The sequence below is a fragment of the Mus caroli genome, unplaced genomic scaffold, assembly GCF_978045245.1.
Source record: "Mus caroli unplaced genomic scaffold, Mus_caroli_1 scaffold_6, whole genome shotgun sequence".
Classification (NCBI taxonomy): Eukaryota; Metazoa; Chordata; class Mammalia; order Rodentia; family Muridae; genus Mus; species Mus caroli.
The window spans coordinates 18320446-18337351 of NW_028227261.1; the positions used below are offsets into that span (position 1 = coordinate 18320446).

The window sequence follows — 16906 nt, forward strand, 5'->3', positions numbered from 1 at the left end:
CTCACCATCAGCTGGTCCGTCATCTCCACACCCTTTTCCACTGTGTGCAGTTCACTGAGGGCCTGCTGGGCCCTGCTGCTGCTCCCCACGGCTGAAGCCTGCTGAAAGTTGGTCTGAATGGCATCCATGAGGAAACTGAGCATGTCTAACACGAGAGGAGCGAAGGAGAAATTGGCCTGAGAGAAATGGAAACACACACATGAAAAAGTAAAAATCAATAAAAATCACGAGTCGCACAAGACAATCCTGACAGTCACTGTCTGGAGCAGAGCTCATCCCCTCTCCAGAACCCTGGCTCTGTAGAGAGTGAGAGGACGATCTCTAAGCCAAGGTCCCACAGGCACCCTAAGTCACTCAAGGCACCTAGCATGTTTAACTACGTCTCCTATGCATACAGAAAGGGGAAACGGGAAACACAATCACTCAATGGCTTCTGCATTCTGGGCCCAGGTGAGAACTCCTGGCCAAGAGAGTAGGTTCCAGAATATCACTCCCACTAGCTGTAAACCCTTCCCCAAAGACGGGCTACTTGCATGCACACTACATAACTATGAAAGAAAAAATTGGGCTAGCAGGGGAGGTTCAGTCCACTGATGAGGCCTGCTGGACTCTGTCCTGTACACCAGTGCCCACCAGGAAGGCCCACCTGATTCTGCAGCTCCTCACGACACCCCTCAACTGTACGGCACAGGCTGCTCTTCTTGGGCTTCTCTTCATCTGTAACCTTGCCATCACTGATGGTGACCTTGGCCTTGTCAGCAGGAGAGGTGCTGGCATGGCGCACCAGACTTTCGGAAACCCTAGGTTCGCTCTGAAACGCTGACTCCTTCATGGTAGAGCTCATGCCACTGCTAGGAGTTCGCTTCACCAGTGCCTGGAAACAGAACCCATCAGTGTCCCTATGTCCCTGCCACAGTCAGGTCAGACGGTCACTGTCGGGGGCTCACTCGACATCCATCTTCATGCTCCCTCAGAGCGTTAGGCCTGACTATGTGACAAGGATGCTGCTTTTAATGCTCTCAGTGAAGTGCTTGGGCCACAAAGGGATTCATCACCAATACTACAATGACAACGAATGCTTGGCCACACAGAGTTGAGGTGGGTCTGCTTTAGATATTCCTGTATTACTAACAAGTTGCCCACATGACTGTGAAGGTCCCATCACTCACCAAACAGCTGCCATCTTCCTTGGCTCCACAGTCACAGAAAAAGGAGCCATACTTGGCGTAGGAAATCTCATGGTCCTTATGGCATACCTTCGCACACACTGTGCACACACCCACCCCATCCACCATCTTACAGGTATGACAGTGGTACCTACAGGGAACAAAAGTCAGCACTAAGTCCCACACAACAACACCGGAGGCCCAGCCTCCCTCACTTTAAAAGAACTCACCAATGCTGGTTCATAAACTCCTTCTGTGTGATGGTGAAGGTACACAGCTTGTTGCAAAGAGAATCTTCATCCTTCAAAGATTAATGGGTCTTTTTAATCATAAATGTCCCTCTCCATACAAGGTCCCATAAGAATACACCTGCCCCAACACTCCATGGAGAGACACCCCTGTATTTAATGGAAACCTGCCCTGATCTGAAATAGCCACCTATCTGAAAGCTTCCTACAATTACAAGTGCCCTCTTTTGGTTTTGTTGACAAGAAAGGGACCGGGGGAGACAGACAACAAAAACCTTCAATACTTTCAAGAGTCCACCATCCCTCCCCAAACTTGTATGGGATGAAGCAGAACAAGTAACTCCGGAGAGAAGAAAGGCATGCACTTATTGAAAAGTTGCTTCAGCAGGAGCCTGGCTCCGCGCCTGCTCTGCAGGGCTAGAGAAGCACAGCCACGGACTCTTTCTTGCATTAGCCTTGTGAGCAGGAAGAAGGCAGCAGGACTCAACGGCCTCAAGCCCACCGAGGCGGCAGAGTACCAAGCACACTGGACAGGCTGAACAGCCATTCCCTCCCCTACAGCACTTACAGAGTCCTCAGCCTGGGAGTCTTCCTCCTCCACCGCTAACTCTTCCACCCAGTCTGAATCCACCTCAATGGCACGCTCTTCCCCATCCACTGACAGATGGCTTGGGCCTTGACCATTACTCTGGCTCAGGGCATTTGTGACATCAGCCAGGTAAGACATAATATGACATGTGCACTCCAAGACCATCACATGCTGCAAGAGAAGACGAAGAAGCTTTAGTTTTCATGTCAAGCACTTTCTAACAGGACTGGAGACCAGAGGTCAGTATCAAGGCAGAAAGGGAAGACTACATCATACAGCCCCACAACTCCTCCATGGCCTGCACACTGCGGCTCAGAGAGATACAAACAACTCCTGTGGCCTTGCTCACTCTTCAGCGTTAAGTCTGAGTGAATTTGAAGAATGGAATACAGATGGAAACTAAGGCCCCTCAAGACAAGACTGGCTTGAAAGGGTTTCCCAGCAGTCTCCCTGCCAGAGACGTGCAAACCAGAGCAGCCGGTTCTGTATGTCTCTTCAAAGCCCAGTGGACAGAGGCTGGAGAGACACTCAGTACTCAGAGCACATGCTGCTTACAGAGGACCCAGGTTCTGTGGCCAGCATCCATACCAGGCGGCCCTGAGCTGCCTGTAACTCCAGCTCCAGGGGTCTAGCCTGAGCTGAAGCATGTGCTCACACACACACTTCACACTTCACACACGCACACACACACACACACACACACACACACTTCACAAATAAAAAGCAAGACATGGTAGCACATGCCCTTAATCCTAGCACTCAGGAGGCAGAGGCGGGTGGATCTCTGAGTTCAAGCCCAGCCTGAAAGAAGTTTTAAAAAAGAAATAAAATAAATTTTAAATGGTTGCATTAAAATACCAGCAACCACTGATAGTCACATATCAGGGTCAGATTTCTAAAGTCCCAGGAGCCCCTTCACTCTGACAAATGGACAATAATTAGTAGGAAAGAGGGAGGGAGAGAGGAGTCATCAGTATGTCCTGGGGTTCTGAGACCAGAGCCTGCCCTCAGTCTAACCACCCTGCTGCTAGGTTTGGGAGTGCGGAGTCAAGGAAAGAGCCTGACCTAAAACTTCTGTCACCCTCGAGCCCCTCTGCACAGAGCAGAGCTCTACAAGAATGGTGGGGCTGAGGATGCCACCTGTGACCCCCAGAACACTGTCCCAAGGCAGCAACAAGTAAGTCCCTGTGCTTAGGAGGGGCTCTGCGGAGCAAGTGTGGCACTGAGGGGCTGCATCCTGTCTTCTGTAGGCCAGAGACACAGAGGCTCCAGCAGAGACACAGAGACTTCTCTCTCCCGGGCCTGCCTTCAGCTGCCTCCCTTGCCTTACCTTTCCATGCATTACATTGGCATTGAGCTTCTCGACCACATTCTTCTGTGACAGGTATTTCTTGCTGCCCCAAAGGAAAAAGAAAGAGAAGTCACAACCATCTGAGGCTCCAAAGGAAGGACACAGCTTCACAGGCCTCCAATCAACTTGTGATACTGTGAGGGAACCAGTCTGTTTAAGCAGCAGGGAGTTGACATGGCTTGGATTGGACTGGTCTTAGGACCAACAGTAGCATTAATAGGAAACTCCACTAAAAATAGACAGCTAGACATGTACACATGCCTTTAATCTTGGCCCTGGCGAAGCTGAGATAAGGATTCTGGGTTTAAGACTTCGTGAGACTCAGTCTCAAAGGAATGTGCACATATGTGCATGCCAAGCGTGTGTGTGCATGTATGCATGCATGCGTGCGTGCATGTGTGTGTGTCGGTGTGTAGGTAGATAGGCAGGATGAAATAAATTAGGTTTACTTTATACTAACTCTGACTTATGAAGGAAGTAAGCTACAACGACCCTTCCTTTCTTCTTCCCTTCCTTCCTTCCTTCCTCTAAGTACAGAACACCAGTACAGGTGAAGTCCCTCTTACCATCTGCCCAGCCAGTCCACTGCAGCATTGTGAAGCTGAAGGTGGCCAGCTCCTTGCCCGGCACTGGCTAGAGTGGCCATCACAACCATGAGCTCAGGGAAGCCGGTCCCATCACCGTTCGCCAGCATATCTGTTGCCATGGGGGTCAGGGTGCCCAGAAGCACAGCACACACACCTTCTCCAACTTGGCTAATTAAAAAAAAAAAAAAAGGTATTCTAAGTATAGTCTTTCATTTTTAAGAGCGCTTGAGACACCAGGCTACAAATGGTCAGCTCAAAACTCATGGCCACACAGAGGGCCGTGGTTAATTTGAATATGGGGAGGGAACTTGTGTGTGGCAGGGGTAGGGGTGGGAGGAGGGAGATAAGAGACGCTGTGGGAATGTTGGACAAATGGCTCAGCAGTTAGAGCACCCAATACTATCCCAGAAAGCCTGGGTTTGAGTCCCAGCACCACATGGCAACTCACAACCACCTGTCAGTCTTGTCCCACAGACCCCAGCGCCCTCTTCTGGCTCCCACAGGCAACAGCACACAAGTGGTGCACAGACATCAGACAAACAAGCATTCCCACTCCCACAATAAAATAAAATATAAACAAAATCTCTTTAAGAGGCACTGTGAATTCAAGGCCAACCTTTTCTACAGAGTGAGTTTTAGGACACCCAGGGCTACATACACAGAGACCTTGTCTATAGATAGATAAATAAAAATTTTTAAAAGCATGTGAGGGAGAATAATCAGAATATATTACAAACATGCATGAAACTGGCAGTGTACAAATTTAATTAATTAGAACTACTTAGTGCTATAAATTAAGCACTAAACATATAAACACAGCAATTTCAGAACTGGACTTGAACCACTACAGCACAAGACATCTAGTAAGGTAGCAAGTGACAGGCCGAGTCAGCTCCGAAGTTTTTCCAGGGCAAATCTCAAGAAGCCACACTACAGTGCTAGAATGGGGCAGTGTGCAATGCCCAAAGGGAAGGCAGCCACAGCTGTTCTGCAGCTCCCTACCTGTTCTCCCGAACGATGTACGTGGTCAGTAACTGCAGCAGCTGCCGGTTCTCCTGAATGACCTCCAGCTGGTCAGAATCCTTCGGGGGCGATGTTGTCATGCGGGTGAGCCAGGCCTGAAGGCGTACCGGCTCCACACACGCAAGCTGGGCGAGAGAGCCACAGAGGTGAAGGAGGCTTGGGTTAGGGCTCTTCTCAGCTAGAACAAGACAAAAGTCTTCTGTCAGTGAGGAAGGCAGAGACCTCCTAGGAAGGGGCAAACACCAGAAGAGAAAAGGCCTCAGGAGTTGCAGCATCTTTCCCAACTTTCTCTGAAGGATTCTCTACACTTGTTAGGACTGTCATGCTTCGGGTAAATTCAGGCAGAAGCCAAGCACAGAATTAGCCGGACATCAAAGTTCCCATAAGAAGATTACCAAAAGCTGTCACTCACTCAGCTGGAAGAGTTTGGTGAAGAATTTCAAGACTCGGTTACAGAATTTAGCAGAGAGGTCCTCATTGGCTGTGGCCATCATGATCTGCACCAGCTCCCCACTGCAAGGCGAGGGGGAAATAAGAAACCCACATCAACCCTCACTTAGGAAGTCCTGCTTCTGCTTCAGTCTCACCCCGGGGAAAATGGTCACTTGTGGGTCCCACACAAGCTATGGCTCCCCCAGGAGACACACACTCAAGCAGGCCTCCTTGGTCCCGAGGCAGCTGAACAGGCACATCCAGCCCCACTTTTAGTGCTCACCCATCAGAGAAGAACTCCTCCATGGCCTTCCGGGCCTGGCTGCTCTCCAGCTGCTTCTCCAGATACTGTAAACACTCCTCCAGGATGGACTCGTCCAGCCCACTGAGGACCAAGACCACAGTTCAGGGAATGGGCTCCCCCAGCCCCACTGAGGACCAAGACCACAGTTCAGAGCCCTCCCAACTGCCTCTGAAGAACATGTTGATGACTAGACCTTGAGACAAACACCTCAAGTTTTGTTTTGTCTCGATTTAACATAAACACTGACATATAGTTCACATTCAATAAATGTTTAACCCAAGAAGAGCAAGACCTCGGCCGGGCGTGGTGGCGCACGCCTTTAATCCCAGCACTCGGGAGGCAGAGGCAGGCGGATTTCTGAGTTCGAGGCCAGCCTGGTCTACAAAGTGAGCTCCAGGACAGCCAGGGCTACACAGAGAAACCCTGTCTCGAAAAACCAAAAAAAAAAAAAAAAAAAAAAAGAAGAGCAAGACCTCAATTTTGTTTTACTGCCTTATTTCCTGGGAAAAATAAAGAAGAGCAGTAAGGCAGGTGTGAGCTCCCGCACCTGCAATCCCAGCACACGGGAGGCAGAAGCGGAGCATCACAGGTTGCAGGCCAGCCCGGAACTCTGTGACAGACCTAATCTCAAAATGGAAAGTAGAAATAAAACTGAATAAAGAGAGGAAAGGCATCTGAAGCTGGGCGTCAGCTGTGGTTGGCATCGGACTGTTTCCAGAAGAGAGTCTGGGTGACTCACTCCTGCAGAGAGAAGTCACCTAAGTGCCTACGTTTGAAAAGCAAAGAAGAGGCTTGGGAAATGCTCAGTGTGTCAACTATTTGCCACACAAGAGTGAAGACCACAGTTCAGACTCCCAATATCCACACAGATGCTGGTGGGTGTTGCAGCCCAGGATGCTGGAGACAAAGGCTGGATACAGGAGCAGCCTGGCTGACTGCCCAACTGAAAGCCTGAGCCCAGCTCACCCGACAGGCCCTGGCTCACTGGCTAGGGGCACACCGTGGAGAATGAATAGTAAAAATCCCAGTGTCGGCCTTGGGTCCCACAGGACACCAGTGTCCATGTGGACATGCGCACACACATGCAAAAGTGTTTGTTGTTTAAAGGAATGGTGACGCAATCTGGTAGCGCAGAGGCTAAGGTAAGAAGAGCCCAAGTTCAAAGCAGCCTGGCCACAGAACAGGACAGGGCAAATGAGGAAAGAAAAAGGCAGGCAGACAGGCAGGCAAGTCGTCAACAGTAAGGAGATAGAAAGCACCAGTTCCTAGAAGGGTCCTGTGCATCCCCACAGCGTAGCCCAATGAGGCAAATCGAAGGCCTCCTTTCCCCAGACCACCCATCTCAACAGTCACAAGACTGAGCATGAGTATCATTCCTGCCTCAATGCCCCACCCCCAGCAACCCTTTTTCACTTCGTTTACCTAATATTCCCGATACAACATTTAACATTCCACTCTCTCAACAGTTGCTCCTAAGAATCAGTCATTACAGCAGATCCCAGGACCTCTTCCCACACTTCCACATGAGCACAGGATGCGCAGAAGCCCAGTACCAAGGAGCTGTCATCACCAACATGGTGGCAGGAGTAGTGCATCTTATCAACAGCTACAACAGCTCTTTCACCTGCTCACCTGTTGGGATCTGCATGGTTGGCCAGAATGTTGTAACATCCCGTGATCAGCTTCTCATACACACGAGCCAGGAACTCATCAGACTCCGCGGGTCCCAAGATGCGTTCCAGAGAGTTACTGCTGATCTCAGCAGCGCTCTCTGTGCTTGACTCCAAGAGAAGCGGTAGCAGAGTCCGGATGACCTGTGCTGGGTTCATCTCATCTGACCACCTGCAGCCAAGGGATGGAGAAAATGAAGGGACTTGTCTTGAAATGCTACAAGGCCAGGGCTGGCCAACTGTGGAGAGCTTCTAGTTTAGTCTTTTTCCCTCTTTGACAGCTATTTCTTATCTGCACATACCCATACCATTTCATATTCCCCCTCACTGTCAGAAGCAAAAATCATTTCCATATAACAATTCACTTAAAAAGTAAGATACATATGCATAAAAAGAATAAAAGAAACTAAAACCAGAAAAAGCAATCCATCCTTGGAAATTCTACAACAGTCAGGAATCTGGACCACTTTGAAGGCAATGCAACATGATTCCCCTGCGACCCGAGTACAGGAAGACAAACTGTACATCTGGTGGCCGGCCCCACTCCTTGATTCTAGCAAACACTTGGGAGTAAAATTACTATCACCTCCACTGTACTCTGCTCCTCCAGCCACAAGACAGCACAACCACCATGGACACAGGGGCCTGGGCTCCAGACCCTGAGTACTCACACAATCAGATCCCCAGTCAACCTGACCAGGGAGAGGAGGGTATGTTTCAGGGAAGCCGCCAGGGGCAGACTCTGGCCACACAGAGTCCCCAGGTGAGCAGCCTGCACAGCACTGATGTAACTCTCAGACGGGATGGTGTCGTTGGCAAATGCATTGCGCTGAAGGAAAAGAATCAAGGGTGTAATGGACAAAATCCAATGACACAAATTAGAAAAAAATCTACCATGAGCTAGGGCCTCACTAAGGTTTGTAAACAGTCGCCTCCACTCTACTGTCCACAGGCTCCTGAGGGCACTGAGCTGAGGGGAGGAGTCAGCCTAATTTCATTAGAACAGGTTAACAGATAAATACAACACTTGATACTCCCTCCAATTGATCTGAGCGTGTAACAGTAAAACTGCTTGTCTCTAATCGTTAGGAAGGATCTGGACTTTGCAATGTGTTTGGCCCTCACTACGCAGACATTAATTATCCTTAGGAACATTGCTAGGCGCTATCAATAGGTCACAGTTGTGAAGCCAAGAGAAGATAGATCGCACCTCGCTTCTCTAAAGAACTTTAAGGAAAGAATAATCTGTCTGCAGAGGTCGTGTGAGTGGGACAGACACAAGCACCCCACAGCACCGACGGCTCAGAAAGCCCAAGGTCTGCTGCGGTCTGCTGCACAAACTCATAGCAGAGAGTTTATGACACACTAACATACGTGTAGCCTAACCCGTAACAGCACATCACACAGAACCAGAGTTTCACGGGTGACATAGGCAAGGCTCAGAGAAATACAGTGGTCTGTGCTCTGGTAACATGGACTGCAAAGCAAAGGGACCACCGGAGAATACTTGGGGAATCAAACACACTGACTACTGACTCAGCTGTAACCAGAAAGGTAACAAGAGATCTACAAGGAGTCAGTTCAAGCCTAAAGAGGAAGAATAGAACATATAGAGTGGTTTAGCACTCAGTAGTAGCCCTGGATCCCAAAGGGACTCACCCAGGATCCAATGTTGGGAAACTCATTGGTATTGATGTTATTCCAGGACTCACAGACAGACTGCACTGATGACGGTAAATTCTGCACTAGAGTTGGTCCTGCAGGCGACAGTAAATATGAGCAATCATCGCAAGAAAGAAGGAATGCTAGAGTACTTAAAGCAGCCCCATATGTCAGAACCATTACTAAGGCAGCTGAGATGGCTATTCCAGCAGCCAAATGATGTCTAAGACGCAGCTAATTACCCAGCAGCTAACAATCGCAGCAGTGGGGCTCTCATTCCCACCAATCACAGTCTAATCTCACAAGGAAGGATGACAACCGAAAACAAAGGAGAGAAGCATCTTAGCATGCCAGGTCCAGTCGCCATCAGCCCTGCTGCCTCCACCCCAGTCTCAGAAGAAGTGTTGCTTTGAACCCCTTCCCAAACCCCACAAGTCAAATCCTGATGGCAGGGATCATGAATCCCTATGCACTTCATTCAGGGAAGCAGTTGTAAGACTCCAAAAGTGAAGAACTAGCTGCTTGCGCTTGCTTTCGATTTCAGCTTCACTGACTGCAAAGGAGTCATGAGTAATGAACTTGTCCTATACCTCCATCTCTCTGTAAGTAAACTGGAGAAACTACACAAGAGTTACTGCAAGAGCCAAGCAGATACGCCCACAGAAATGCCCAGCAGTCAAGGTGGCTCCAGGAAGGCTAGTAGGCAGGGAGTGAAGAACTACTACTGTCACCGCCCAGAAGCACTGTGGTCACTGTGGTCACTTACCCAGTGTGTTTGCCTTGCACCTACTAGAGCCGATAGCCAAGACAGCTGCAAAGCCGTGTAGCTTCTCCTGTGAGGGCTTCTCAGTGGATCCCTCTTCATTAAGGTTCTGCAGCAGATAGGCTCTGAAGGGAAAGGAGGAAGGAAAAGCTGTAGGAATAAGGTCCCACAATGCTCAGAAGAAACTAACCCTAGAGAAGCCGAAGACCCTGCATCTATTTCCAATCTGTTTAAGGACAAGTCACAGTGCCAGCTCCTTCTTGAGCAACTATTTCCCACACAGGCCACCCTCAGAAAGGCTCGCAAAACATGACTTCATATAGGATCCTTAATATGCCTATCCTCTTTCCCCTTCTTGGAAGGTCATCAACGGACAGACACACACACACACACACACACAGAGACTGTATTTTAAAAAGTAAGCCAGATGATGGTGGCACACACCTCTGATCCCAGCACTCAGGAGACAGATAGGGAGATCTCTGAGTTTAAGGCCAGCCTGGTCTACAGAGTGAGTTCTAAGGCGGCCAGGGCTACACAGAGAAACTATTTCTTGAAAAAAAAACAGATGGATGGATGGATGGATGGGCAGACAGACAGACAGACAGATAGATAGATATATAGATAGATAGAGGTAGAAATAAACAACAGAAAACAAAGCCTGTTCAGCATTAATCTATAAAGCATTTCCCAACTTATTAGGCACAGAAAACCCAGCAGCGGTTCAGTTTGGGGAGGCACTGGCCCAGGGGGCAGACAGAAGCCCAGGTTCTGCAGAGGGCAGGCCCATGCTTAGTCACGGCTGCGACAGCACACCAACATCCAGAACGATGCCTGGCACACAGTAGGACATTTGGTATCTAGTTATGCCTCATGTTTGTTCAATATAGTTGCCTCCAGCAACAGCCCTTATTATACAAGGCATTAGACACTAAGAGATGGGATTTCTTAAGTTACAACAATCCAGGTCCCAGATCAGTGAATAATCACCATAGAACAGGAATTGAACAATGAGATGCCAGGGACCAGATGGCATTGCAGTGAGATGGCCAGGCAGGACCTGCTGCAAGGACAAGCTGCTCCCTGCCCACCAGACTGGCTGTGCTGAGGCCAGCATTGCCAGCCTACTCACACTTGCTCACAGGCACTTCTGGGGACAGAGAGCAGAAAGTCAAGGTTGCATGCAGCTGAGTCAACTGCCAGGCCTCCTGTTGCTGAGATTGCCAGTGTTAAGACTGCCAGTGCAGGCCACCAGGCCTCAATGTTCCTGCCTTCCTCTCCAAGTACTGAAGACAGAGTCTCCCAGTTGCTATTTAGGGAAAACCGGGAATCTCAATTTGTGGGTAATCTCCAATTTGTATATACTGAAAATTAACTTTAGATTTTTAAATATCAACTGCTGAGCAAGTGTTATAGAATGTACAAATTTCAATGTTTGCTGAAGAAAGGGAACAGCTTGAAATGGCCTCTAACCCACTAAGGAATATTTGTCTCTGCAAGCCCCCATCTGGGCGGCTGAGACCACAGGACTGCCTCAAGCTCCAGAGGAGAGCACAGAGTAAGACTGTTTGCTTCACAGAGAATCAACAACTGGTCCTAGGTCTGGGTCCGTGCAATCAAGGCCTGCAAGGACTTCATTCCCACAGAGAACAGATGCTTAGAAAAACACCTGGCCTCTCTGCAGCCCAGAGCTGGACAGGCACAGGACTTGGTGAAATTATAAAAATGAAATATCCTGGGACTCAGGAGCTGACTGAAACTTCTCCATCCCCCTTTCACATCCTGCACCAAAGGGAAAACACAAAGTTCACACACAAGAAAAGGATACACACAGACACAGGGATCTTTCAGAGAGTGCTGGTCTCCACACCTGGTGAATGAGGCATAGGTGTCAATGAGCTGCAGCGTAGCTGGAAGGAGGTTCTTGGTGATCTCAGATGACTTATGGGGATCGGTCTCTGCGGCCATCTTAGAAAAGTGCTCATCCAGAGAGACCTGGACCTTCGAGACAGCAGCATCCAGGGTGTAGATGGACTGCAGACTAGGAATGTCATGCAACTGGAGGACGGCAGTGCAGTCAATGGAGCAGAAGGACGAGATCTTTAAAGACACCCAGGATGTTAATTAATTAGCTGTGCCGACAGGCTCTGGCAGAGCCCAGTTCTGTCAGTGCAAGCAGAACCCAGAATACCTGTCGGGCACAGTACTCCTCTACAATCTCAACATCGTACTTCACTGAGCCACACTTGCTGGCAGCCAGCTCTACAAGAGAGCCCGCATGCTCGGGCTTCATGCCTTGTTTGATAAGGTGATCCTATGGAGAGCAAGAGAGTGAGTTTAGGAAAAACAACCTGGAAAGTCCAAAGCTTTCATTAACTTTAGAAGCCCCCAGAGGACGAAGCAAGTGGCCTGTGAAGCTCCCCACAGCAGGCTGAGCTCCCCTTTGGCACCTTTATCCAGCTGACATAGGAACTGATCCGGAGGCGAGACGACCATCGCAGAGTGTGTAAGATGTCACATTCACTCATCTCAGGTGAGTTCATGGCCAGCTGGTTCATGTAAGTCTTTGAAGGTGGCAAAATTCCTAAGATCCTCCAGAGAATCAAGAAGTAATACTGCAGGGCGCAGGCCTCCTGAGGAGGTGAACAGAGCAGTGGAACCATGTGACATGCTCAGATCTCCCTAAGGTAACAAGTGTTCCAAAGGCAGACTTCCAGGCAGACCCTGTGTCTACTGTGAACTGAGAGGCCTGCTAGAGCATCTTAGCACACACGCACTAAGTCAAACAGGCATATTTGCTAGTACACTTAGAAGCTGAAGGATGCTTGTAGACAGCTCTGGTTCCCCAGTACTTTACCATCTAACCAAGAAAGAGAGGACAGGGACCTGGGCAGGACCACAATCAGCCAGCCCGTTAACAAACAGCCTCAACTTTTAAGAATTGTTCTGAGAATTCGAGAAATCCACAAGCACTCACAAGGCTCATAAAAGCTCAAGTGTGAGGCTTCTGCCGTGACACAACAATCAGGCAGTGAAGTGACACTTGGGCAGCTATTAACCCTCAAAGTCACATTTCTCTCAATGTCAAGTTCCACCCCCCCCAAAAAAATTATAGCTGACAGAACCATGAGAACTATGTAGAAATGCTATAGAACCAGTTGCTTTTGCAAACTAACACTGAATACATAGCTCAGGCCCAGAGGAAACTTCAATAGAATGAGGGGTCACCACACATACACACCCAGCCCCTCCCAGTGTCCACCATCTTACCAGGGCTGTCACGTTCTTATTTTCCTTCCTTCTGGCTGTATCAAGCTGAGATCCAGCCGCAAGCAGGGTAGTCAGTGAGGAATAAAGTTCATCGTACTTGACAAGCTTGGAGAAAAGAACTTCACATGCCTAATACCAACAAAGACCAAAAGCAATACATGTGTGCTGATACACGCCTCTGATCCCAGTACTCAGGCAGAGGCAGGGGATCTCTTTGAGTTCCAGGCCAGTGGACTGTACAATGACCCTGTCTCAGAAAATTTAAAAAAAACAAACAAAAAAAAAAAAAAACAAAAAAAAAACCCAGACAATTCTTTTCTTCATATTGAAACATTTACTCCTCCTGGCCCTACATAAAAACTTAGCCTTCTAACTATAAAAACATCCCACCTCATCCTTAACTAGTCCCTTCTTGCAGCAGACTGGCAGTTGTGGGCTCCCTTCACACTTAAGCCTACGTATTAATACATGCATACAGTGACAGGCTTTAGAATGACAGAGGACAGCAACCATTTTTACTAATTGATTTAGGTTTCTGATGTTTTCCTTTTAGACATTCAAAGGCCAACACAGGCCAAATTTCCTCGTAACAGAAAGACGTTACCCATCCGCAACTTAGCATCTGTGGGGTGGCTGTCCCACATGTGCAGAGAGGAAAGTGCCTGCTCCACATGTGGAGAATGGAGGGCATCCGACCCACATGTAAAAATGGCTTTCAAATCTTGAGCAGGGCAGGGCATGGCAAACCTTATAACCCCAATTGCTCAGGAAGCTGAGGCAGGATGACTGCTTGGCCTCCCTCAGGCATTTGAAGCTACCTTAATAGCATACAGAAGGATTCTAACTCTTAGAGGGAAAAAGGGAAGAGGAGAAGAAGAAAGAAAGAAAGAAAGAAAGAAAGAAAGAAAGAAAGAAAGAAAGAAAGAAAGAAAGAAAGGAAGAAAGGAAGAAAGGAAGAAAGGAAGAAAGGAAGAAAGGAAGAAAGGAAGAAAGGAAGAAAGGAAGAAAGGAAGAAAGGAAGAAAGGAAGAAAGGAAGAAAGGAAGAAAGGAAGAAAGGAAGAAAGGAAGAAAGGAAGAAAGGAAGAAAGGAAGAAAGGAAGAAAGGAAGAAAGGAAGAAAGGAAGAAAGGAAGAAAGGAAGAAAGGAAGAAAGGAAGAAAGGAAGAAAGGAAGAAAGGAAGAAAGGAAGAAAGGAAGAAAGGAAGAAAGGAAGAAAGGAAGAAAGAAAGAAAGAAAGAAAGAAAGAAAGAAAGAAAGAAAGAAAGGAAGAAAAGAAAGACAGACAGACAGAAAAAACAAACTTCCCAGTACCTCAGAATCCAGCCGGTTCAAATCCTCCTCGGAGGCCTCTGTGGACAGGATGCAGTAGAACCTGGGTTGTGGGGCCGCATCTGGAAAAGGATGATCTTATTAAGCAAGCGTGAGGCCCATGGAAGTCAATGTCTAAAACTTTCTAAACCACCTGTGGGGCCAAAGTGCCTGCTAGAGTCACCAAGCCTCCACCAACAAAGACCAGGATGTCATCACCCTCTTGCTGACAATCTTCCTTCTGACCTGATGAAAAATGTTTGGACCAATTTTCTTCTACTTCCTTGAAGCCATGATACAGAGGAGTGTTGGCTCGGCGGCGGCTGCTGCTGTCTTGGGATCCACTTGCCCACCCAAAAGGGGGACTTAGCAGGTTGTGCTGCACCTTTGAATCACAGACATCTGAGGTAAGGATATACAGTCACCAGTATGCTTTTCACACCAGGGATAATAACATATGTAGCAATATCAAAACTTGCAGCATCAAATGAGCATGAAATCTTGAAGATTTTTCTGTAGTTTCTTTTGGAAAGCACTTTTTATAGTGCATCGGGGGGATGCTGCTCCATGTACAGGTTTAAGACCTGCTGAGCACAGCACCTCTTAACCACCCTCCTGTGTGTATTCACAGAAGACTATAATGACGGCATTCACTGCGGGACCCTGCCTCAGACACTAATAATGAGACAGGGGCAAGGCTGAGGACACTGTTGCTACTGGAAATGCAGGGTGGATGAGAAAAAACACAAACATAGCCATCATCCAGCAGTCACTGAGTAGACCCTGGTTAGCACTCCAAACCAAACAGAAAGGCCAATTCCAAAGGCTTGGGTAGCCCTACCCATAAAGCCTTCACAACCACAGATAAAACTTTATTGCCTGCAAAGAATGGAGCTCTTGGCAGGAGAACAAGGAGAGAGTGTGGGTCTTCACCTGCTCAAACAGATACACAGGGGCTTTGGAGTACTGATGAAGTAGGTAGTCGAAGATCAAGAGGAGGCGGGCCAGGATCAGCGGTGCAGAGCGCATCTGCACCTCCATGTTAACACTCAGCTCCTGGATGCTCTGCACAAGCATGGTCAAGATGGCTCTGCGGCCCTTCTCAGAGAAGCTGTGGAAGATGAGCAGCAGCAGCTGCAGGTGCTCAACGTTCAGGTCTTCTGTCTCACTGGGCACCACCCCCTGCAGTGCGTTCTGCTTCATGGTAGTTAAAAACCTGGAGCAGAGAAAGGGGAGCATATCTGGTGGAGAGACCCCAGAAAAGCCCCAAGACTGCAACACCTAATGCTGCAAGGAGAACAAGTTAAAGAACAAAACTGGTGCAGAAAAGCCAAAAGTCAGATGTAGGCCAGCAAGATGGCTCAGTGGGGGTAAGATGCTCGCCACCAAGCCTGCCACCCCTTGTCCCAACCCCGGGTCTCACATCATTAGAACGAACCAACTGACCTCTACAACAATGATGTGATACAAGTGATCAACAACACACACACACACACACACACACACACACACGGGCGCAGAGTTCTAAGCCAGTGGGACCCAGGAAGAAAGGGAGAAAGAAAGGAGATGCTACAATATTCAAGAACTTGTCAGGGAGCGTTATACAAAAAGGAGTGAGCACAGCCAACTGTCTGCATGTCCTTTGGCTTTTAGGAAAGAGATTTGTGCGTTAATAAGGAACCCTTCCTCCATCCCTAGCTCCCAGAGCCTTCTTGAACGACTGTGCCATGAAGAACAGTGGCCCTCTGGCATTCAAAGAGGGCTATGATCTCGAAAATCCAACATTACAGCTATTTGATCCTGGGCTGAGGGATAGAAGAGCAAAGCCTTTTAGGAAAACAAACTGCTTTGAAGCCTAACCATGTAAACAAAACAGCCAAAAAAAAAAAAAAAAGTCCATCTAAGGGGGATTTAGGTGATTAAGCTTAGCTTCCCTCCCCCAAGGAAACAAGTTCTTTAAAATTTATCCAAAAATGGCAGCAAGCCGCTCCACGTAGGCTCCTGTAGGAAACACCAAGGGCAGCTCAGCCTCTCTCTTTCAGGAAACTGGTCATCTTTGGAATCTGGGCTCTGAATGACAATGACCACTCCATCTCCCTACAGATCACTAAATCTGGCTACAGAAGGCATCTCTTCCCAGACCAGGCTGATTAACATTTAACGGCACATCTACCAAACTCCCCCATCACCTCTCCACCCCCCTAAACACACAAAGCAGATTCTCACAGCCAGATTGCCAACCAACCTGAACACGGTACTCAATCACCACAGACCTTGTGTTAGGGCCTTACCTGTCCCACACTTTCAGGCATTCAGGGACATCAGGGTCACCTTGTGCTCCAGCTTTATGCTGCCAGATAAGCAGGAGGCGAGAAAGCACAGAGAGGCCTTGGGGGTGAATGTACAGGGGCCAAGGGCCTTCGGAGAAAGGAGCAACTCCCAGCTGCTGGAGCAGTGTGTTCTGAAACAAAGGACAGAGCAGACTATGAGAAAAGAGACACAGAACAAGTAAGTCAAAGGGGTGTGTGTACAT

The 16906-nt window shown here is 48.4% G+C and overlaps 1 protein-coding gene across 7 annotated transcripts in view; it reads right to left on the reverse strand.

The window, feature by feature from the left end:
• Positions 1–16906, reverse strand: part of Ubr4 (ubiquitin protein ligase E3 component n-recognin 4) — a 108052-nt gene that overhangs the window by 67439 nt on the left and 23707 nt on the right. For all 7 annotated transcript variants that reach the window (XM_085838763.1, XM_085838761.1, XM_085838765.1 and 4 more), the window contains exons 18-39: positions 16665–16834; positions 15307–15589; positions 14620–14758; positions 14377–14456; positions 13066–13194; positions 12246–12428; positions 11987–12109; positions 11666–11895; positions 9799–9920; positions 9030–9127; positions 8042–8199; positions 7333–7542; positions 5680–5781; positions 5377–5477; positions 4944–5142; positions 3921–4109; positions 3334–3397; positions 1983–2174; positions 1397–1467; positions 1170–1317; positions 647–874; positions 6–176 (exon numbers count right to left, since the gene is read on the reverse strand). In XM_085838763.1, the coding sequence (XP_085694889.1) occupies positions 6–176; positions 647–874; positions 1170–1317; positions 1397–1467; positions 1983–2174; positions 3334–3397; positions 3921–4109; positions 4944–5142; positions 5377–5477; positions 5680–5781; positions 7333–7542; positions 8042–8199; positions 9030–9127; positions 9799–9920; positions 11666–11895; positions 11987–12109; positions 12246–12428; positions 13066–13194; positions 14377–14456; positions 14620–14758; positions 15307–15589; positions 16665–16834 (3390 nt within the window). The remainder of the gene's footprint in view (positions 1–5; positions 177–646; positions 875–1169; positions 1318–1396; positions 1468–1982; positions 2175–3333; positions 3398–3920; positions 4110–4943; positions 5143–5376; positions 5478–5679; positions 5782–7332; positions 7543–8041; positions 8200–9029; positions 9128–9798; positions 9921–11665; positions 11896–11986; positions 12110–12245; positions 12429–13065; positions 13195–14376; positions 14457–14619; positions 14759–15306; positions 15590–16664; positions 16835–16906) is intronic.